Raw genomic sequence first — 24,391 nt, 5'->3', positions numbered from 1 at the left:
AGCCCTCCCTCTGGCAGTTCACAACTGGGTAACTTGGGGCATGAAGCTTAAAGTAAAGGGGGATCAAACTCGATGACCAAACAAGGTCCCTTTGGACTGCAGGACTCTGGGTCTAAGACTAGGTAGACTTGTCCAGTTGTCACCTGGTGATGCAAGCCCCACAGCAGGGAGTAGGACGAGCCAAGTGTCCATGGGGGAGAGGGGCCAGATGGTTCCCGATTCCCCTCCACCTCCTCTGGCTCTTGGGATCTGCCTCCTCCCCCCTAAGCCTCTGGCTCAGTTTCTTTACGATGGTTCTGAGTGAATTCTAAAATGCATCCTTACATTTATTTTCCAAAATTTGTCAACACAAGCCTGGGAGGCGCTATACCATCCTGCAGGAAAAGGACCAGGCTGAAGAAGAGCAGGGTTCGTCCTCACCTGCAGTATTTTAGTGGTGTTCCCGAAAATTCGCTTCCGTCCGATGCAGGCTCAGATCGATTTTCAAAGTCAGAAATGAGAAACACAGACAGGCTGGCGTTAACATACCCCACCATGCATCTGCAAGAAAACCACAAATTTCTCATTAAAAATGTGCAAAAACAAACTCCTGGAGCAGTTAGGTGGTGCAGTGGATAGAGCATCAGCCCTAAAGTCTGGAGGACCTGAGTTCAAGTCGGGTCTCAGACATTTAACACTTCCTAACTGTGTGACCCTGGGCAAGTCACTTAACCCCAATTGCCTCAACAAAATAATAATACTAATAATAAAATAAATCTTAATAGAATGAAAAACTTTTATTAGGGAGGTCAGCAGGTGAGACATAGGATGCTATAATCAGATTTTTGTAGTGCCTTTTTTTTTAAGGTGTTTTTAGGTTTGTAAAGTCTCTGATTTGAGCCTAGTGACATCCTGTGGAGGTAAATGCTGAGGATATCCAGACCAAGAAAAGTTGATTGTCCTGTGCTCTTTGGTTAATAAACAACAGTAACGCATAATAATGATAGATGTATATAACACTTACCATGTGCCAGGCACTGTGCTAAACATTTTACAATGATTTTTTATTTGATCTTCCCAACAATGTAGAGTTGTTATGTTCATCTTACATATAAGAAGCCTGAGGCACACACAGATTGAGGGATTTGGAGCTAGAATGTGTAGGAGGTAGGATCTGAACCCAGGACTTCCTGACTCTAACTCCAGAGCTTGGTTCACTTCATCCCCTCGCTGCCTCCAAAGTAATTCTCCTCAAGTCACTTAGCTAGAGAGTGCCAGGGGCAAGATTTGAACCCAGGTCACCCTCTTTCCAAGTCTGGGCACTGAAAGTTACCTTTTGCCAGGATCATTTTTCATTTAACGATTGCCACCTTCCCTCCAGTTACACTTCAATGCTGTTTGTTGGATTTTACATTTCAGCCTTGAAATGTAATCTCCTCTCCTCCCCCAGAGATCTATGGTTTGTGGGTGTCAGAAGCTCCTTCTACCATCGGAGGCTGATACCTTCTCTGAAACTCAGAGCAAGTAAGTGAAGTGAGCAGAACCAGGAGATCATTGTACACAGCAACAGCAAGATTGTACGATGATCAGTTCTGATCTTCAGGATGGACATGGCGCTCTTCCACAATGAGATGATTCAGGCCAGTTCCAATGATCTTGTGATGGAGAGAGCCATCTGCACCCAGAGGGAGGCTGTGGGGATGGAGTGTGGATGGAAGGGCCCAGTTTTCCCACACACTATGTTTTTTTTATTATTCTTTAGCTTCCTTGTTTAATTCCCCCCAAAAAACCCACCCCAAACACAACTAACATCTTTACCACATGGGAAAAGCAGGCAGGTAGTGTGGTGGATAGAATGCTGGTCCTGAGATCAGACTCATCTTCCTGGGTTCCAATCTGGCCTTAGACACTTGCTAGCTGAGTGACCCTGGGCAAGTGACTTAACCCTGTCTGCCTCAGTTTCCTTCTCTGTAAAATGAGCTGGAGAAGGAAAAGCAAGCTGCTCTAGTATCTTTGCAAATAAAACCCCAAATGGGGTCAGGAAGAGTCAGATACAACTGAAGTGATTCAACAGCTCCCACACAGGAAACCAGTGAGTCATTGTGGGGTCGGGGAATGGGGCGACTGACAATCCAGTCACTAAGGCAGCCATAGAACCCTGCCCGCCACCTGGAGTTTAAGGAAAAGCCCACTCCATGCTTGGCGACCGCTCGGCCTCCATGACAGCTGGTAATCTCTGGTCGATGCAGCCTCCAAGGAGGCTCCTTGGTGATAAGGCTGGATCCAAGTCCACGCTGTGGAGCAAGTGTTTATTAACAGCTAATTACGGGTAAGGTGTTTGTCGCCCCAGCAGTGGATCCGCCTCTCACAGCATTTGTCAGGCCATCATGGACTCCTGCTCAGTTCTCTCTCCTGACTCTCCTCGGAGGATCAGAAGGGTTTGGGCACAGGAGAGACCATCGCTGCCGTGGTTGTCAGGGCCCTGACCCAAGCCAGCCAGAATTCCGATCACCTCACCTCACCTGTGGACTGTTTCCCTTGTGTAGGAAACGGCTAAGGCTTGTCAGCATGGAGACGCAGACACAGGGCGGGCAGAGGCAAATAGGTACAAGGGAGAACATGATAGGACATGAGAGACACAGAGTCAGAGGCTGTGTATGGGCCTGTTCTCAGGGAGGAAAAAATCACTGTTTCATGAAATCCTTGCACAGAAACAGCCTCCTACATCTCCTTGGGGCATGAGAGGCAGTGCAAGCAAGGAGCTAGAGAGAGAAGGGGACAGGGAACCGGACAGATGTTGACCCAAGCCTTGCCTCTCACACTAACTGGGGCCATTCTGATTCCCTGAAAACTCATGAAAGGCCTTAGAGATGGCTTCAGTGTTTGACCCTCTGCCCCCTCTTGGTGCTCAGCCCCTCCTGTAAGAGAATGGAGCTATAAACTCCTCCCAATACACAGGAACGTTCCAGGGAACCTTTCGCTTTCCCTTAGTGGCTCCCACCTCCCAGAACATCATGCTCCCTTGCTGGGGACACCCATAGGTCCCTAGTTCTACCAGGCCTTCAGTTCTAGTTTTCTTTTGTGTGTCCTGCTTCCCCCCATCAGAACCAGGGCATGCAAGCCCTGTGCTTAACACAAGAGAGAATGGGATAAGAACGATAGGATTTCAATTCAGCTTGGCCCATCGCCTGAATGATTTCGCCAGATCCTGCAGACACAGAGAGGGGAAGCGTGATGGCCCGGGGCTCTCAGTGGGAAAGACCTTTAGTTTTCTACCAAAGGAATGCAAAGGCCCAGGAGATATGAAGGCCCATTGTGTTGGCTTTGCGGCTGCTAAATTCTGCCCACACACATGTGATTTCCAGGGAACTGGGCCACCAAAGTGATTCAGCCCGTCTAGTTCTCCTGCAGTTGTATCCGGCTGGGTCATAGCCAACAGCCCTGAATGACATTGTTTTTAACTGTATATAAGGTTAATTCACAGAACTTGTTTGTTGTGTAGCACATTCAATCAGATTGGGATTCATTTCCTGTATTCAGGAGACATGTCTCTATTACAGAATCACAGAGGGAAGAGACCTTGGAGATCCCCTAGTTCAGCTCTTTGATTTGATGAAGTAACTCTCATCCAGGGAAGTGAGGTGATGTCTCTGAGGTGATGTTGCTTAGGATAATCCTGCAAACTTTGCTGACTATCAGATACACAATCTGTCAGTCAGTGATAACTAAGTTCCTGAGACCTCAGTTCTACCTCTGGGCCATAAAGTTAGCATGTCAGTGACATGAAGAACTGGATAAATTTGTCTTCTTGCTCCTGGTTCTTGCTAAATCCTTTTGGAACTTAGCCCGCTTCAATTGGCGTTACAATTACAATAAACATTATCCCTTGACTTGGAGATGGGTCCAAGGCTGTAAATGCTTTTGAGACACCAGTCTGTGATCCCAACCTTTTGGTGTCTCCTTTTGAATCTCAACACTCTGATTCCATAGCTTGTAGTTTTTCAGCTGTAATCCACTTTAAGATCTCTTTTCACACTCACAACTCCATCCCGTATACTTAATTGTCCCTCTCCCAGTTTTATCCCTACCCCAACTATTTAAGAAATAAGCGGTTAAGTACAGGGTGGCTCAGTGGCCCACACTTACTTTTGTCCAGCTTCTCCTTGGCCTGCACAAGGTCCGTATTTGTAAGCATAAACCAGGCGAGGGATGAAGTCCGATGTTATGGCTATGACAAATGCATTTGTGATTACAGAGAGTATCCCAATGCCTTCAAGAATTCCATACCAGATTCCTGTGCAGGGCGGGGAAAAAGGCATTTTATTAACTCTAGGAACATCTCTTAAGCAACAAGCCTCTCTACCTCTCAGTTACATCACATTGCCTGTTCTGATTCTTATTATTATGCAAATACAAAAGCTACATCTTTGCCCTTAAGGAGTTGACAGTCTATTAAAGGAAATCTAAATTGTGTGTGGAGAAACAATTTCTGCTGCAGCCTTCACTGCTTGTAGGTCCCCATTCATCGTCCCATAAGACAAGGGCAGCCAGACAGGCCTTTTATTCTCCGAAGGCGTCCTGGACAAAGAGTCCGCACACACGATGAATAAACTCCTCAGGATCTGATGCTCAGGCAGAGCCCTGGCCAGAGACAGCTTGGCTAAATCTCATCCAGTTGAGTGGGCAGCCAACAGGCCATGATGGTTCATTATCAGTTCATTATCAATGCCACAGTCTGAGCCAAAAACATTAACAGTGGAGGCTGTCCTTGTTCGGGGTCCATTCTTGGATTTCACAGGCGTAGCCAATATTTCTCACCCTAAATCCTATTAACTTCCAAGACAAAAGGTTATCCTCATGGTTGAAAAGCCTGAATTTAGGGTCTCTCTGGCCACTGCCCAGCGAACTTACAATGCTCCAGAGCTTTCTTGTAAAACCACAGGAAAAAGGCTTTCTCAAGGCCACATTATTAGAGTCAGAAGCAGAACTTGAACCCTAGACTGTCAGACTCCCAAGTCTAGTGCTCACAGAAATAAAGGATTTAAGAAATGGAAAAGATATTCTAACCTTCTAGATCAACCTGTTCCTGAAAGAGAATCACTTCTATGGCCTACCAAGCCAGTAAAAGAGCTCCAAAGACAGGAAGCTACTACCTCCCAAGGAAGTCCGCTCACTTAACTTACTGTTAGGAAGGTTTTCCTGACAAGAAGCCTAAATTTTCTTCTTTGTAACTGCCATCTCTGTGTCCTGTGTCTTCCCTCCGAGTCCAACAGAACAAATTTAATCACTTCTCCACAAGACATTTCTTGCAGTATTTGAAGACAGCCACTATTTCCTCTCTGAGTCTTTTCTCCTAATCAATAAGCCATGCTACCTCTCACTTGGACAAAAAATAAAAATATTTTTTCATAGGCAATCCCAGATTCATTCCCAACCCTTTGTAGAAAAATCAATATTCATGGAGTAGATTTCGCTATTTCTATTTTGATTACTTAATTTTTTTTTAACATGTTTAACACATATTGGGAGGGAGTAGGGGGAAAAGAGGAAAAAAATTGGAACGCAAAATTTTGCAAGGGTGAGTGGTAAAAAATTATCCATGTGTATATTTATTTTACCAATAAAAGTGGTAATAAAAAACAAAATATAAAAATATATTTTAATTACCAGTTGGACAATCGCACAAGTTCTCCCATTCATACACGTTTTGGCTCACCTATGTCTTTGGCTCTTGAAGCTAAAGGCCGCCTCCACTGCGTCACAAATTTGTACGCATCCAGTCGGATTTCAATAATGTTGTTCAGTAAGGCGAGGAGCGGTGCCAGGGGGAAGGCTGCGACAAAAATAGTGGTGAAGCCGAACTGAAGAACTAGAAGAGGGAATGGGAAAAGATCACAGATGTCAGTCTTCAACCTTCCCTTTTGGAAGGCTCAAAGCTAGCAGATACCATTACAGCTCTCAGGGTTCTTGATATGGGAGCCTAGGGGAGATCTTTTCCCAGTGGGCAATTTAGCAAGCATTTTTTAAGCACCTACTATGTGCAAGGACCAGTGCTGGGGATAAAAAACAAAATAAAAATGATCTCTTTTTAGCAAACTTCATGGAGTTTCTATTCTGTGTAGTAGTATAATTTTAGGAGATATATACAAGTAGATATTTGAATTATAGCTCCTCAAATTAAAATTTGGTGCTAGTGGGGAGAAGGGATAGTCAAGCTCATTTTTTTAAAAAATCATCCATGTAAGAGGCAAGTAGTTGTTGGAATGACTATTCACTATTGGGTCTTCCCAGCAATCCATTCGTGATAAAACAATGATTAGTGAGAAAGAGCTGATTTTTCATCTGGAAAGAAAACTAGGAAGGTGAAGGGGTCTATTTCTCACAGTGAGAAGATGCATATAAAGGAGAAAAGGATTTTTGTACAATAAAGGCCTGAGGAAGACATGTCTTCATGACAATAACAGGTACATGAAAGATGGAAAAATGTGGCTAGACAACTGGCTGTTTTTGGTCTACATGACACCAAAAAAAAAAATGGTGTTGATGGAGATGTTTCCCAAACTAAGTACTGGTGAGCCATCTGAATCCACTATACCAACCAATCGTTTTAGTGCAGTGTAGACAATTGAGTTCAACTTTTAATTGAGTCTCAGTCAGACAAGGCACTGTGCTAAGTGTGAGCAATGGAAAGATGAGGGAGACATGGGACCTGTGCCCAAATTATGATCTAAAAGGAGAGTTAGAGGATATAATATGAACATTAAGAGCTATAATTTCTATTTGCCAAGAACATCAAGAGAGGTCCGTCCAAAGGGTTATGACAAATTTGAGAAGGAAATGGTTGTTTCCAGCTTCGAGGGTCAGAGGATCTTCCTGGACACCTTGAAGAAAGCAAGGATTGGGAAGAGAAAGATGAAAGGATAGTTTGTTTTATATGTTGGCGATGATGTGAACAAATGCATGAGTACAGGAGAATTCAAGATGGAGGGAGGGTGAATGGTCTAATTTGGCTAGCATGTAGGGTATGTGAACAATAGTACGAGGCCAGGCTGCAAAGTTGATCTGGGACCAGATTGTGGAGAGTCTTGGAAGATAGATTAAGAAGTTTACTTTCTGTTTGTGAAGTCAGTCACTAGAAACATGCATTAGTTAGAGATGGTGGGGAAGAGATAGGAACATCAACTAGGAGGCTATAACAGTCCAGGAAAACGGATGAGACTCTAACCTGGTAGTCACACACTCCACAAGAGTGGAAAAGACGTAAATATTACAGAAGGCTTGGCTAGGATCTGGTGAATCCGAAAGGGGATGATGGAGCCATTAACTGGAATGGAGAAACCAGAGAGGGACAGGTGTGCAAGCTAAGATGGTAGGTGGATCTGGAGGTGCCAGGGGTCATCAAGATGGAATAATTTAGTCAATCAACGAACATTTATTAAATGCTCTCGGTTGTAAGGTATCAAGCTAAGGGCTGGGGATAGAAATAAAAGTGAAACTTGCCCTCAGGGAACCTACATCCTAATGAGAGAAACAACCAGTAAACTTATCAGAATAGGAAATCTATGCAAAATGAAGAAAAGCTCACACTCACATAAACAATCTGAGTCTGGGCCACCTCGTCCTACTTAAACCTGTAAAGGAACGTCCTGTATATTGTACCTGACAAGTAGTTATCCAGCCTTGACTACAAGACTTCAAGGGAAGGGAAACCACTGCCTTCTGACGCAGCCCATTCCATTTCTGGAAAGCTTGGCAATTTTTTTTCCCTTTATCAAATCTTAAATTTACCTCTTTGCAACTCTGACCCCTTGCTACTTGTTCTGCCCTTTGGGGACCAAACAGAACTAGTCTGATCTGTTGTCCTAATGTCCCTTCAAAGTCTTGGAGAATTTGCCTTTTCCCTTTTGTTTCCCCCCCCCAACTTCTCTTTTTCATGGGAAACATTAGATGCAGAGAAACATTGGGTCATAGGTAAGACTTAAGAGTGAGGAACTTTAAGATTACGTCCAACTCTCTCAATTTACAGATAAGAAAACTGAGACCCAGAAAAGTTAAAAGGCTTGTCTGAGGTGACCGGGATTCTGTGTCCTTGAGTTCAGTGTTCCTTCTACTCCACCATGCTGCTAGCCCATTTTGTCTAATTCTCGCACTAATTCTCATATTGCATGGCCTTGAAACCCTTCACTTTCCTGATTGCTCTCCAGCTTATCAATGTCATTTCTAAAATGAGGGACCCAGAAAGGAAGTTACTTTCACTGAAACACACACCCAAATTTCCAGTCCTCTTAAGATTTAAGTTTTCTCTTTTCAACTATTCTGGTTTGTTAGTGTCCTCTTTAAAATATAAGAACTGAGCATAATAACACTGAGTGGATTCTAACACTTAGATCATCACCTTTCTTGTTCTTAGCATTATATCTCCATTTTGATTTGAAATCTAGTTTTTGATGTCAATATCTTTTGCTAGTAACTTGAAATTATTTTTAAAGAAAGCTTTAATTACACATGGACTTCATGCATGAAATGATAAAACTAGAAAGCTCTGAAAGTATAATTTGGCCAGATGTAGGGAAATCTCTGATGCACATTGATTGATTGCTATTTCATCTAATTGGCCTGCCATATTTTTTGAAGAATCTGAATAAATTTTTATGAAATCTGAGATATTTGATCTATATTATACTACATGATAAATTGGATTTAGACTTCTGTCTGCCAATTGGAAATAACACAATAGCCAAGAAAGTTTTCAAATGGACAAAAATTACTATAATTTTTACATTTTCATGAAAGCTAGGGAGAATTTTGAGAGAAGCTATAATTATAGACTCATAGAAATAAAATTTACATTAGAAGAGACTAGGGAGGCTTCTAGTCCAACAGCCTCCTTTTACAGATAAGGAAACAGACTCAAAAACTTGACTTGTCCATGGTTGTACAGCTCAGAGATGGAATTTGAACTTTTAGATTCTAAGTACAGAATTCTCTCTGGTTCATCCTAGTTATTAGGTTCTTTCACTTATGTTTGACTCTTTGTGCCCCATTTGTGGTTTTCTTGGCAGAGATACTGGAGGGATTTGCCATTTCCTTCTCCAATTCATTTTAAGATGAAGAAGCTGAGGCACACAGAGTTAAGTCACTTGCCCAGGTCACACAGCTAGTATGTGTCTGAGGCTTGATTTGAACTCAGAAAGATGCGTCCTCCCGACTCCAGACCTGGCATTCTGTGCTTTACAGCTGCCCCAAGTATCCTCGTACTACTTAGCAGAAAGCTTAGTTCCTTCCCTTTTCAGACTTTAAATCCCAAAAGAGCAATGACTGTATTTCATCTAATTTTGTTTCTCTCCCAGCACAGAGTAGATGCTTACTGACTGCTGAAGAATGAATGTTTGAATGGATGAGAGCAAAATGAAAAGAAATAAGCAAAGTGAAAAAAAGTAATTAGAATGTGTCCATGGGGATTATTTGAGTCATCTGAGAAGCAAAAATATTATGGGAAGCTTCAAAGACAAATGTTTAATAATATAGAGAATTCTCTCTACCAGTGCTGGTTGATAACAAAGTCACAGAAAGTTATCCGGGGGCTCACCCAGGAGGTATCAGAGGCAAGACTAGAAGTCCAGATCTTCCTGGCTGAGAACAACTATCAATCTCCTAAGTATTATATAAATTTAAAAAGAGTTAAGTTTGGGTCTCCCTGGACTATAAAGGACAAATGAAACCAAGAGTATAAATTATAGTGGCTTGAGATTCATCATGGTAAGACCTCCATTATAGTAAGAGAAATAATTGTTTCTCTGCTTTGGCTACAGGAATTTCTCTTTAGGTAATAAGGTTTTATTGGTGATAAAAAGAAAGAAAAGGTGCTGTCAGTATTCTATGAAAGCTATCAACAACCCTCCTAGTGCTTAGAACTTAAAATCAGAAGATGACATGTACAGTGATGAATTGATGTAAGATTTTTCTTCCTCAGTGTCCTCAGAAATTCTAGGCGCACCGCTTGCTCCCCTTCCAGCTCACAGTTCCCATCAGACGCCTTGACTCTGCTTGGAGTTCAACTCATTGACTTCATGAAGCTTTGCCTAGGACTACCACATCAGCACAAGTCCCAGTCTTGACGCCCACTTACCTTCTGGCCTACTCTCCATACCAGCTGCTTTGCCCCTACTTCAGTACTCTCCTTGCCCCTTCCCCCATGGGCTTTCCAATTCCCCTTATGGGCTGTTTTCCCCTATTAGAATGAAAACTATTTGAGAGTAGGGATCCTGCTTTCATGTTCATGTGTTCGCAGGGCTTAGTATCTTAAATGCTAAGTGGCAAATAATAAGCACTCTTCCTTCCTTCCTTTTCCATTCTTTCCTTGCTCTTCATTTCCTAATTCTCTTCTTTTCTTTTTTTCCTTCCTTTTCTCCTTCTAGACCTGGAGCTCTGTGCCTTATAGCTACTCCGAGTATCCTAGTAGTACTTAGCAGAAAATTTAGTTCCTTTCCCCTTTCAGACTTTAAATCCTGCAAAAGCCCCCTTTTCCCCTTTTTTTTCTTCCTCCCCTTCCTTTTCAATTCTTTCATCCATCCACCAAAATTTCTCTTATTTATTGAGGAGGAAGAAACAGTGCAGCAGTGCCTTCAAATGAGTTTATTCTATTAATAAATCGCATTAATTAAATTCTGAATAAATGTTGAAATCAAATTTGATTTCAACTTGATATTATATTATTCAGGCATCTTGTAACTGAAATTCTAAAAACATCAGCAGATATTTAGTGCAGAAGCCATCCAAAAACATTACATATCACTTGGATTTTACTACTGTCCCAAGAGATTTGGTTGTAAATTTTTTTAAACCAAGAAAAGTATTTTAATGGGGGAAAGCTTTTAAGATGCATTCTCAATTTAGTCTCTTAGACTATTTTTCTTACATTGATAAGAACTTTTTTCCTTTGGTTTGCTATTTTCTGATAACTCATTTATGTTCTCCAGTGACTCTGAAAGATGGGAACATCGTGATCTTTCTGGAACACTCTGAAACCTGTACACTTGATGTCAAAAACAAATTAATCAGATTTTTTTTTCCCTTTGTGTTAAATTGTCTGCTCTTTTTGCTATGGTGAAAACACAAAGTCTTTTAAAGTAATAACCCTAGAGATCTGGAGCTGTAAAAGACCTCAGAGACCACCTAATTCAAATCCCTCATTTTATAGATGGGGAAACAGAGGCCCAGGAAAGCGAAGCAGTCTGAGGTCATTGGGTTGAGAATGGAGGCAGGTTGTCTGCCTCCAGGGGTCAGTGCACTTTCCTCTGTGCCAGGGTGTGGCGTTCCTGTGCTTGACTAGAAGCTCCTTGAGGACAAAGGCCATTGCTCGTCCCATTGGGCACCCCCTGGCAGCACTTAGGATGGTGCCTTGCACACAGTAGGTATTTGCTTATCATACTACCAGTCAAACATTGTTCCAATAAGAGGAGTAGATTTAAAAAAGAATAACCCAGAAGGCTAAATTTACATTTAAAAAATAGGCAAAAGAACTTTTCCATACTCATTTCTAGGTATTCATCAAAGAGCCCATAAGCATTCATGGGCTGCAGGTTATAGTCCCTTTCCCATTGTGGGAAACTGGTTTTTCTCTGTGTGCCTTGTTCTTGACGGACTTTTCTCCTGGTCCACCAGTTCTGAATTAACCTGTATGACAAAAAAATCAATTTGGGAAAAAAATGTATTTATAAATGACTTTCAGGGACCAAAGGAGTCACCATATGCAAACACAGTAAAAGGAGAAACTGAAAACTGAAGAATATGTTCAAGACAAGGGAAGGAAGGACCTAGACTTTGGGTCCATGGTGATGGCAACACTGGTGGCGGCAGCTGGCTATTGTTTACAAGCTGCTTTGTGGACAGTTATCCGCCCTGGGACATAATTATAACAACTAGACCTGAGATTTCTTCCATTGGCAGATGGAATTCTGGGGTGGCCAGTGGTGCAGTGTGGAGTACTGGGTTTGGAGTCAGGAAAACCTGAGTTCAAAGGCTGCCTCAACTAGGGATTAGCTCTATGACCCTGGGCAAGTCGCTAATTCAGCCTTAGTTTTCTCATCTCCAAAATGGGGACAATAACAGCACCTATTTCCCAGGGTTGTTGTGAGGATGACACTCGCAAATAACTTTGGGCACCTTAAGAGACCATATAAATGCTAGTTATTGGTGTTGCTGTTATTATGACTACTACTGTTATTAATTATACCAGCACAGACCCACACCTGTTCTGCAGCTTAATGTCTTGGAGGGTCAGTGTCCACCTCCCAGGTCACATTTGGGTTGTGGAATTATTTGGTATGTTTGTTGTCCCTGCTAAGTTTCTTGTTGCACTTCCTATGGCCAAACAAGGCCCCCAACCTAAAAGATGAGAAAACTGGCGCCCGAAGAGGCCGTGACTTGCCCAGGACTGAAGGCTAGCCCATAGGAGGCCAGAGCCAGGACATGTCCCATCAGCCCAATGGGGAGCACCAGCAATAAACCCTTTTTGGGTTTCTGAATAAACCGAATGATCCCATTTGGGTAATTCCGCAGATTTTACTATTCCCGCTCTTCCCTTTCTTGCTGCATGAGGGCCATGGGTCATCAATAGAAAGGGGAGTGTGTGAAGATCAGTGAGGTGTGGGCCGTGAATGGGCCTGGAGACGCCTGAATTCAAATGCAGCTTTGGACACTCACTAGCCGTGTGATTCTGGGCAAATCACTTCACATCTGCTTCAGTTTTTTCATCAGTAAAATGGGAATAATAACAGCACTGATGTTGCAGGATGAAATGAGATAACTATATAACTCTTTGCACAGTTCCTGGCACCCAGTAGACACTGTATAAATTCTAACTATCATCATCATCATCTCCCATTATTAGTACAGGGTCTGTATTTCTTAGCTTAAATTACTTAATTAAGGCATCAGGGTCAGCTTTCTACCTGTAACTGAAAGACATAAAGGGCAATACAGGTAGGGAATCATGCTTCACCTGGGGAATGAGTAGAAAGGAAGAGGATGGGATGGGGAGAAGCTGGGGGGGGGGGTTGATCATCACAGGATGTCCTAACACAAGCCAACAGGAATGGGGGACAACAGGAAGAGCACGGAGCAGTACAGATCTATAGCCCCGTAAAATTAACTGACTCAAATTGCAAACATGGCCAAATTAAAAGGCTTTCCTTATCTAATTATAACAAAGAGCTCATGATAAAGTACAGGGTGTATGTCCACATGTGCCCCCATAGACTTGCATTATTTCTGCTTGGAGGTCCTATGCAGACTGTTCAGAGGCAATCTTCTGGGTCTGTTTTGTTCCTTTTGCTTGTTCTCTGAACTCTTCCTCACGCCCATGTTCTCAGAGGATCTTAGACCTGAGCTAGAAAGGTCTTCACAGGGTAACCAGTCCAACCACTTCATTTTACCAACAGGAAACCGAGGCTTAGAGTTTATAACTGATTTGCCCAAAGTCACACGGGTAATCTATGAGATTGGAACCCTGGTCTTCTGCAGGGGCAACCTCAGAGTTACAAAATGACTCTCTTTCCATCTCTTTCTAAACAGCCGCGGGAGTTCCTGGGCACATGCACAGTCTTTCTGCCATGAAGTTCACAATCATTCCTTGATGTAGGATGAATGCCAGGAGGTGGGGAGGGGGGACCAAGGTGGGGCCCACAAGTTCTTCATCTACTAAGTTCTCTGACAAACTTTCCCAGCCTATCTGCTATTTTAAAATATCACAATCATGGAAGGACTGTATGGTATAATACAGAGAACTGGCTTTGATGTCAGAGGGCAGTGCTTAGCATATAGTAGGTGATTAATAAATGTCTGTCGACTGACTGACTGACCAACCAACTGACCAGGGTACCCGTCCTGGGTCTGTCTCCTCTGAATCCTCATTTCCTTATCTTTGGAATAAAGCAGTTGGACTGCGTGACTTCCATGGTCCCTGGCAGCTCTAAATTGATGATACTAGACAGTGGCTACAATCAGCACTTTGGCCATTAAATACTCTAGAGCAGAGTCAGATTGGGTCCTGCCTGCCCCCAGATCTCCCCATCTTACCCCCATTTTGCCGATGCAAACACGGAGGCTCAGAGAGGCTCAGTGACTTTGTACTATTTCCTAGTTAGTGAGAGTCAGAGGCAGAGGCACAGGTTTTGAGCTGGAAAGAATGTACAGGGGACATTTAATCCACTCCCCTCATTTTTACGCAGGAAGAAAATGGTTCCCAGGGAAGCGAAGTGGTTTGTTAGAGGTCACAGGGCAGTGAAAGCCGAGCTGGGATTCGCACCCGGGTCTCTCCAGGCTCCAAGTCGGGACTCCCTTCCCATGCTACCATGATGCCTCTGGCCATCACTCTGGACCACCGACCGGTCCCGCCTTCCCCATCCCCAGGAAGCGCTCGGGCCGGCCTGCCCCACTGGCAGCTACCCACGGGCCTTGGCCATCCATGCAGGCTCCAGGGCCGTACTTACGGGTAGCCAAGCTCCATGAAGTTGTTCCAGGTCTGCTTTAGCACCATGATAATACCCATTTGCATACAGAGATCAATAAGGCATCCGCTAGGGTGGCACTGCAACAGAAGCAAACACAGACATTAGACCAGAAGCCCCCGAAAGGCAGGTCTGCCTCTGCCTCTTTTTGTGTCCTTGGGGCTTAGCTCAGTGCCCGCACAGCGGCTGGTATTTCAGTCATGTCTGACTGCTCGGGACCCCACTTGGGGTTCTCTTGGCAAAGACACTGGGGAGGTTAAACATTTCCTTCTCCAGCTCATTTTACAGATGGGGAAACTGAGGCAAACAATAATGTGACTTATCCAGGGTCACAGCTAGTAAGTGTAAGAGGCTGGATGTGAACTCACGAGGATGAGACTTCTTGATTCCAAGCCCAGTAAGCACTGAATGAATAAGGAGAGGAGGAGCATGGAGCTTGTTCCCTTCCTGTCTCACTTCTTCCCGGTCCTCCTCGCCCTGTCCCAACCCTCGAGGTGGAGGAGGGCCAGAATTACACATCCTCTCTCTAGTTTGACTGTACCAGTGATCAGATACAGGATCGGAGAATTAGGGCTTAGTTATGAGCTGGGGAATTGGGGTAATAAGTATATAAATAACTATATAAACACATAAATAAAACATTTTCATTCTATAAAATCCTATATCTACACATACAAACATATGCCTGATTAAATTAGCATCCTCTTTCCTCTTCCCTCCCTTGTTTCCCCCTCTGAGAGTAAGAATTCCTACTTAAATCTCTGCCCAAATGAAGGATTTCCCTTCTTTCCCCACGATGTTACTTATTGGAAGGCTTTAGAAAATCAGGTAACATGAAGAGAATACAGACCTCCTCTAGTCTCCACCTGTTTATCAGCCTCAGATAAGCACCTGGATGTCCTGTAAACCTTTAACACAAAAGACCACATTAATACAAGGCATTCTCTATTTGTGCTTGACACAGTTCCTTGTTCAAAACAAATTGTTATGCCACAGTTCTCAGTTTCTCTAATTATCCTGACCAAGTTCTGACTCAGTTTCTCTGCTTCAGTTTACAATAATCAGCTCAAAGCTCAGTCCTGCAAAACTTCCCCTCCCTCTTTATCAGAATACTTGATAAGGATAAAAGATCTTATGATCTTGACTCAGTTTCTCCAGCTTTACAAAATCCCTTAAAATGATGGTGTTACAGAGGTTAGCAACAACTTCCCTTTTTCAAGAAAGAGAGCAGAGTTTCCAGCTGTTCCAGAACTCGGTTGCCCATGGGCAAAGAGACCGGCTCTCCCTTTTTATTTTCTTCCCATGTTCACTATTTGGCATCTGGTGCAATAGGGTCTCCCGACCCCAGAGCAGGCGTACAACTAGGATAAGGAGTGTGTATGAGCATGTATGGGCCCTTCCCTTAGAACAGTATTATTATTACTATGCAAGCTACTGTAAGAAGCATTTTTATAAATCTTGGATAAAATTTAAGTTTTCTATTTCCTTAAGCTGGCTCTCTAGGGCAATATCCTTCACTCCTGGGAAATTAAATTATTTAGGACAGAATTCCACGCTGGCTGAGCCAGTAAGTGGAGAGCTGATAGGAATAATTGTCTTTCTCTCCCCAGGGCATCCTTCCTCATCCTTCTTTTCTGCCTGCCCCTTCCTTGTTCCTCATAGTAGTTTTTGGTGGATGGGTTCATTTCACAAGTCCATTGTTTCTGAGCAGTTCTCAAGCTGGGAGGGGAGGTCAAGAGGGGAGGCTTCATGTGGTGGTCTCTATCAGCCCCATTCTCTGTGACTCAGTTTTTCCTGATGTCAAATCTGTCTCATCATTTTTCTATTTCCTCCTGGTCTCTTAGTAGTGGAGATTTATTCACTCCCTCATGAATAAATGGGTGCAATAATAATTGCACCCAATAATAATAAATGGGCCTCAGACTTTGCTGGGGTGACAGGACATGGGTGATGGGAGGATCTAATGTTCACAAATGCAAGTGAAGTGACCTCCACTTAAATTGGGCAATAAAAGCACAAATGGAAGTTTTAAATGTTGAGAGGAGACGGGAATATGTCCTTAACTGTGGGGGGTGGGGGGATACTTTTGGGGGATAAAGATGCTTTTTGTATTCTTTTAACAGGCCAACCAAGGTTGGGGTTAAGATGGCAGCTGCTCAACCCTATTTTGGCGCTGGGCACTGATCTGCCACACCAATAGCCTTAATAGGTTTCATTTCCTTAGTAATTAGCCCATGGTCCTTCCTGAGAACGACAGTTTTCCTTCCTCCCTTCCTACATCCTTCCCCCTGGCTAAATAATTTTTAATTTCTAGGACGTTTTCATCTTCTCTCAATCCCAAAGGCAAAACACTCTGATGTATTCCTTTCCAGTGATCTCTAACCTCCGGCCAGGAAGCAAAGACGGAGGAGGGCCTGGAATGACTGGGATATAACGGGTTGTCGGCCAAAACTTGTTCCACCTCTCTGATAGAGACCTGATGGTGAAAGGGACCTCTGAGACCAGCTAGATCTAACCCCTTATTTTACCATGTTGAAAAGGAAGGCCTGCGGAGACCATGTGAGCTGGAAAGGACACGAGCGGCAGGGACCTCCTCAAAGCTGTGATATAAAGAAATAGTCCCCAAGGTCCCATCTTGCTATAACTCTATAAGAGGGATTTTCCAGCCATAGGGAACTTCCAGCTGCTTCTTTTAGTGATGAGGACACTGAGATGGGCTCCAGGTCAGACAGAGAACAGCAGCACTGAACTCTAGAACTTTAACTCCAGAACCAGGGCCCCTTCAGTGGACCACACTTCCTTTTCCCTCTGTTTCTAGGACATCTCTCTGTTGTACTCTATTGTAAAAAAGCTTTAGGAGAGATGGATTTCCTCCAGAATTCTGGTGCCAAGTTTTGCGATAAAACTGGGGTAGGATTAAGCATGGGAAGTTTGGGTTTCCTTCTCCAAGAACAGCCTAGTCCCCAGACTCTCCTCTGACAGAATGTCGCCCATGCCCCTGGCTACTATGGAGGAGTGCTGTCTCCGCTCAGCTGTGTGCCCACTCTCTGCTCCCTACATGGGACAAGATGCCCGCGCCCAAGTCCTTACCTTCCAAGGAAGAATGCAATGTAAAAGGTAGAGCTGTTCAAATTGACAAACTGAAAAAGAAACATTTTCAAAGTGAAGCTGTTCTCCCATTCAGATTCAGTGCGAGGCTGCTCTGTGGACAAAGAAGGAGCACAGATTGAGAGCCGTAATCGGACCCTCCGGCCCTTCCCTCGGAAAGGTCCCACCACAGTGAACCTTCCTGCTTTCAGAGGCTTGCTGGCCCCGACCCATGAAAGTCATTAGAAACTAATTGCCAGCTTGGTGAAACAATACAAAGACATATGAAGAAGAAACTCATTGATTCAATCCAAAAAGCATTTTAAGTTCCTACAATGTATGAGTGAGATAATCTCACTTATATGGCAATTGGCAAAGAATCCCGACATTTAAGGTCATAGGATCACAGATGCAGAGCTGGAAGGGATCTCAGAGCCTTATGAGGCTCAGGGAGGCAAAATTATTTAGATAAATAGATCTGTGAAAAGCACTTTACGTCATTTAGAATCCAATATGTTCATCTTATATATGAAGAAAGTGATTTCTAAGGAGGTTGTATGACTTGCCTAAATTCACACAGGGATCTGAACCCAAGTTCTCTTATGCTAGAAACTGTACTTCACCACATCACCATCTAGTAGGTTTTAGTCCATGGCAATGGAGTCAGTTCCCCATGACTTTCTTTTTCTGTGAAGCTAGAAAGCTTAAAAATACAGATTAGAAATAAAATTCATAAAATGCTCTGAGCCCTCAGGCAATCTGTTGATTATAGAGATGAAAAGGAGATTTCCTAGCCAGGGGAATTTCCTATAATCATATATGCACAGGTTCTCACCCTTATTGCATTCTCTACAGAGAAGATTCTTAGCCTTTTTAGTGTCAAGGATTCCTTTGATAGAAAAGCCTATGCACTCCTAGAATGATGTTTTTAAATGTATAAAGTAGAAGATATAGAATTACAGAGAAAACCAATCATATTGAAATAGTTATTTAAATGTTTTAAAATAGGACAAATTAATGGGCACCCTAAAAGGAAAATAAAACAACCCCCCCAAAGCAACCCACTCTTGTATTTCTTTCTCTATAACAACTTCCAAAGAACATCAATGGTAATGGACCTCAATATGAACCCCAAATAAAAGATAATAAAACATTCTTCCTCTTAGTTGAGAAGTGGTGTGTGTCATTATATTGGTCAGTTTTGCTTACCTATTTTTCTTTGTTGGAAAAAAAGAGTTTAATGGGGAAGGAAGTTGGGGTAGGAAATGATCAGGAGATGACTATGCCATACAGACAAAAGACACTAAATACAATTTAAAAATGTATCACTTAACATGGTTCCCCATTACCTTAGGCCTATTCAGAAATTGTTACTACCTCTTTCTTAACATAAGGCACGTTTACCCTTTACTCTGGTGAGTAACTTTGCACATCCCACCCTGAAGTTAGGTGAAGGAAAATATTAGCACTTACCTAAATTTGTCAGAAGAAGAGCAACTTTTTCATACAGCTGCAAGATAAGGAGAAATATATTTCAAAATTCAGAAAGTGAAGTGCCCAGACCCCCAAATATAAAACTAAATAAGAAGGAGGTGATCCAGCAACCAAAGTAGTTTAAAAGAACCCATTCATTTTTATGGTGCCCATGTTCTAGAGGGACCTTGGAGAGGTCAATAAGTGCCACATTTTCTGGGCTTCTTTTTTAGGAGTCAACAACCACTTTCAGGTGGAAATTAGTTGCTATTTTCCTTGGATACATGATAGTTTCTCAGGACCATGGAGAGCTATGGCACAGTTAGAGAAAACAAGCTACAGTTTCAGAAAGTCCTGGGCTCCCATGTGGCCTCTCACATACTCTGGCCCTGGGATTCTGGACAAGTTGATTATTAACTCAGTGCTTTAAGGCAAGTCTATGAGAAACTATAAATTATCCTGTAGGGGCCAGTCTGAGTAGTAGAGGGACTTTTCATGCTTCAATTCCTGAGCACAATGTAAATATCAGCCAACACTTATTGAAGGTTTACCATGTCATGGAACTAGACTTCTCCATTAAGGGAAGCATTCAAGTAACCATCTTGCAAGATGGCCTTATGGAGAAACAAAAAGTGTGAGGGTAGTATAATTTTGATCCATCCCTACAATTAAAATTGAGAAGAGAACTAAAATTCACTATCTGATTATTGGTTATTCTATAGAAAGGATAGACCATTATTGGGTTAGTATTAAATAACCCTCGAGTGGTCCCAAAGAGTTTTAGGGATTCCCACTAAATTATATTGTAAAACTATTGAGAGAAGGGACTCTTTTTGTATCCCTAGTTGCTTAGGAAAGTGCCTGGCACATAGTAGGTGCTTAAAAATTTTCCCCAAGGAATTGATTAGTGATTGATTCTCAGAAATTCTTGTATTTCCATTAAAGACAGTAAGAAAAGAAACAAGCATCAGTGTATTCATTTTGTATATGCTTATGTAGGGACATAATTTCCTCCTTGATAGAGGGGATTATTGTAGACTTCTTAAGTACAAGGACTGTTTTGCTTATGTCTTTATTTCCCTAGTGTCTGGCACATAGTAGGTGCTCGACAAATGCTTGTTGTTTGATTGATGTTGTAAAGTATTTTTTTCCCCCTAAGGATGAACTGGCATAGATGCCTTCTAAGTAATCTGATTTTTATGTGTCTGATTGCCCAAGAACTTTTGATCTATTTGAGGAGAAAAGATGCACAGAGAGAATTAAATTACAAGGTAAGCACATAAGTGCTTAATGGCCGCTTTGGTCAATAAGAGCTATTCATAGAAGTTTCATAGTGAGAGATCACTTACTAGAAGTGTGATTAAGGACGGATTTCAGAAAAAGTATGGATATTAAGAACAAAAATGAGGGGCTATTTATTTTCTCTCTGTCAATATCTATTTTTCTAATGATTCATTTATCCTAGACCTGTTTTCTCATCAACATAGGGTGAAGCATATACTGATCCGATTGTTCCCAGACCTGCTTGTCAGTCAATGTTGGAGGGATGAGGAAAATGAAGTCCCCTGATATTTGTCATGTAGTAGAGAGATACCTGTTTGTATGTAGAAACCATAAGATACTTTTCTACTTTGGGAAGGAACTGAGATGCAACAGCTCCACTTCTTTTGTTGCTATAGTTCTTTCTGAATTATCTTTTATCTTGTTACAAAAGTAATCCATAAAAGCTGTGGCTCTATTTTCAAGCCATTGCTGATCTCCATTGATCAACCTCTCAACATACTGGTACCTTGACATGCTTACAATAAACTCTTTTAAATTCTTTTGTCCCAAATTTTGCTTCCTTAATCAGGGTGAAAGCCCAGAACAAAAATATTCCTTTCAATACAAATGGCCAGAATTCCTGAGTATTATTTCAATTAATTGGAAAATGTTTAACAAGTAAAAATATAGTAAATACAACATAGATAATGAAAATATATGGAATTAAAAATCTATATGTGGCTACTGTTTCTATTTGAGTTTGACACCAATTAATTAAATGATCTCCAAGGCCTGTTAATCAACCAATCAATCAGCCAATCAGCTGCAAAGTATCAATTACCCCAAAATGGCAAACATTTTGTGTTAAGAATTGGGAATACAAAGAGAAAGGTAATACTATCTCTGCTCTGAAGGAGTTTAACCATATGTTTAGAGATACAAATTCATCCCTAGAGTCTATGAGCTTGTCTTTCTTTTTCCAATTAAGCTGGTAGTTGTTGGTGAACACTAAAATACCAAATGAAACTTAAGAGAAAAGATACTCTTCCCCTTTATCCCCCTCCAAGAAAGCAAACCAAATTGCTCTGGAATCTTAAAACTAAGCAAATCTGGAGTCTTAAAGTTGGGAGCATTAATCATTTATTAGTTATCAAAATATACAAGATGATGGGAATTCACAACGCTCTGGATGTTGGCAGTTAAGTAAAAACGATTCATTCAGTCACCCTCTAGGGACATTTTGTGAATAATGCAGTGATAACAACAGACCATTCATTGTAATTTAAGGCTGTGAAAGTTGAATATTTTTCAGTTAGGAATACTGGCACGGATTAATCAGACAACTTAATATGATGACAAAATACTCAAATTATTAGCAAATATACAACATTAAAATCCACTCTACTTATCTTTATTTTAGGGGACGTGGGGGGAGGGTTATTAGGGTTAAGCGACTTGTCTAGTGTCACAAAGCTAGTTAAGTGTCAAGTGTCCCCAACTGGATTTGAACTTGTCCTCTTGTCACCAGGGCTGTGCTACACAGCTGCCCCTACTCTACTTATTTAAAAACAAACAAAAAATCCACATCTTTTGGAGAAGAAGCAAAGGCACCAGTACTGGACTGTTGGGGCTGATTTTTTTAAAATTTAATTCTGTATGACCTAAAATTAAGCATTCATAGTGAGGAAGTGGGTAAGAAGCACTGGCTTTGAAGTCAGAGGATTAGATCTGATTTTTACGATGTGGTCACCAAATGTCCCTGAGATTCAGTTTCCTGCTCTGTAAAAGGAAGCAGTCAGACAAGATTGCCCCCGTGGTCTCTGCCAGCTCTGGATCTCCCACCCTGTGATTCCACAGTCTGGATTCCATTGACGCCCACTCTAGGGGTCCCATATCCACCTTGTATTACAAATGTCTCCAAAACCTTTGCAGCTAAAACCATGTTGTAGCACCCCAGACTCCGAGAGCACCATCAGTAATAAAGTTCTGTTAGTACAGTCGTGGAACCCGATACATATTAATATTGTCACACTGGATACAGTGAAGGTTGGACTCAGTGGGAGGATAATCCCAACAGCTAAGACATAGAAGGTATTTTAAGCTTTGTTTACATAATCTCCTTTGATTCATTTCCCCTGTGAATCAGGTACTATTCTTATCCAGCAGAATAATAATTCTGATAAAACAGTAATTCCCAAAGAAGGATTTCTTTTTAAATGATGAGGAAGTGTTTAGATTTAACCCCTGGATTCCTTCAGAGAGAGAAACTATGGAACGACAGAAAAGTGAGCTCCTAACCAAGAGGTCCAGGGTTCAAGTCCAGCCATGAGACATGCTGACTGTGTGATCCTGGGCATATGCTCTGGGCAGCTCTCTAAGATCTGAGTCAGGAGGAGTCCTTCCATCTCACTGGGAAATCTCAGGTTCAGCCCGTTTCCTCCTTCACAGCAATGGATTCAGACTATGTTCTCCTGGCTACATCTACTACTTTCTAGGTGGATTTTCCAGTGTTGCACCATCTATCATCGTGTGATTTCTCAAATAGATGGGAAAGAAAGCCCGTCTCTGACCAGCCCATGCAAACAAAGCACGAGAACGGTTATACGGTCTATCCCAGGCTGTGGCTGGTAACTGCCTGTTATCCCCCCCCACTTATTCAGAGCTTAAACTTTTTACCAGAAGGAAGCATACAAGACGTTTCACACTCTGCCTACAACTTTTCAAGGACGTGTCCATTTTATGAATTTGAAAAACAAAATGGATTTAGTTATTTCTCCTCCATTTAAACTTTATTATCATCATCAAAAAGCACAGTTTTTGAAAACTAGCGGTATATGTGCTTTAAAGAAATATCAGTTTCTTTTTTGCAGGACTAGTTTACTTCTAGTGACATTATTTTGTTCAGAGAGGACAGCAACTCTGCTATTTGACTGGCAGGGAACAGGATAAAGGTTGCCCATCCCAGGCGGTCCCTTTCAGGCTCACTCCCAGAATGTGACTTGTATGGGCAAGGATTAGCATTATAGGAGTGGAAAGAGTCCCAAATCAGATGATTTTCTGTAGTCAGGTTGTGACCACTGGGGTAGAAATGAGCCTGAAAGCCAGAATGTAGGCTCCCTGTGAACAAAGATTGTTTCCCAGAACCTGAGATAGAAGACACTCAATAAAAGCTTGTTGAAAGATTAAATAGATTAAAATTAAATTAATTTAATTTTGTTATACATAATACATATTATTATATATTATATTATATTATTGTTGGAGGCAGAGTGGCTTTTGGGAGAAAGAACTGGCTTTGGAGTCAGGACGGATTGAATTCATGTCCCATCTTTGCCACAGAATATATTATACATTATTATTACATATTACAATATTATATTATTTATATCACATAACACTATATTATAATTTTAAAAAAAGATCAAAATAAAATAAAATTTAAAAAAAAAGATTAAAGGGGCACTTTTTGTATCCTGGATATATTTGACAAAGCCTTTCGACCTCTTTGCAGAACAATATTAACCATCAAAAGAACAATAATGACAGCCATCATGACTATTAAGGTACCTAACATTTACATGGCACTTCAGATTTATTATTTCATCTGATCCTCACAACAACCCTGAGAGGTCAGTGCCCATTTCATATATGATGAACTGAGGCTGAGAAGGTTAAGTGACATGCCCAGAGTCACGTATCTTTTAGGAACTGATAGATGATAAACTTCCTGTTTGTGATAATGAGATTTCAAAATATAAAATAGTCATAGACCTCAAAGTAACCTGGAGAATTCATCCAGCAAATTGAATTGAGATCAAACCATTGTTATCGACCGAACTATTTCCCACAGCAGACTTAAATTTGATCCATAAAATTTAAGAGCTCCATTTTTCACAGATGGCACCATACCAAATACTTCTAACTTCTAAACTATATGAAACAAAAAAGCTTTCAAAATATAGAGATTTAGGAGTTTGAGGATGCTCTTGGTGAGGCTATAGAAAATGAAAACCTACACAATTATTTTATCTGCCCAATAGCTTGTAGACATTAAATGACCAACAATAATAGCAGGAAGG

At 41.7% G+C, this 24,391-nt stretch overlaps 1 protein-coding gene across 8 annotated transcripts in view; it reads right to left on the bottom strand.

Annotated features, from left to right (window-relative positions):
• The window catches only part of ANO4 (anoctamin 4), a 422,750-nt gene that overhangs the window by 12,474 nt on the left and 385,885 nt on the right, over positions 1 to 24,391 (bottom strand). For all 8 annotated transcript variants that reach the window (XM_074271359.1, XM_074271361.1, XM_074271356.1 and 5 more), the window contains 8 exons: positions 19,050 to 19,086; positions 17,580 to 17,691; positions 15,340 to 15,397; positions 14,472 to 14,569; positions 11,513 to 11,655; positions 5,696 to 5,848; positions 4,126 to 4,273; positions 421 to 540 (listed from right to left, as the gene is read on the bottom strand). In XM_074271359.1, the coding sequence (XP_074127460.1) occupies positions 421 to 540; positions 4,126 to 4,273; positions 5,696 to 5,848; positions 11,513 to 11,655; positions 14,472 to 14,569; positions 15,340 to 15,397; positions 17,580 to 17,691; positions 19,050 to 19,086 (869 nt within the window). The remainder of the gene's footprint in view (positions 1 to 420; positions 541 to 4,125; positions 4,274 to 5,695; positions 5,849 to 11,512; positions 11,656 to 14,471; positions 14,570 to 15,339; positions 15,398 to 17,579; positions 17,692 to 19,049; positions 19,087 to 24,391) is intronic.

The sequence above is a fragment of the Sminthopsis crassicaudata genome, chromosome 5 (genome assembly GCF_048593235.1).
Source record: "Sminthopsis crassicaudata isolate SCR6 chromosome 5, ASM4859323v1, whole genome shotgun sequence".
NCBI lineage: Eukaryota > Metazoa > Chordata > Mammalia > Dasyuromorphia > Dasyuridae > Sminthopsis > Sminthopsis crassicaudata.
The sequence above is the reverse complement of the archived record's forward strand: the minus strand, read 5'-3'. Positions and strand labels throughout refer to the sequence as shown.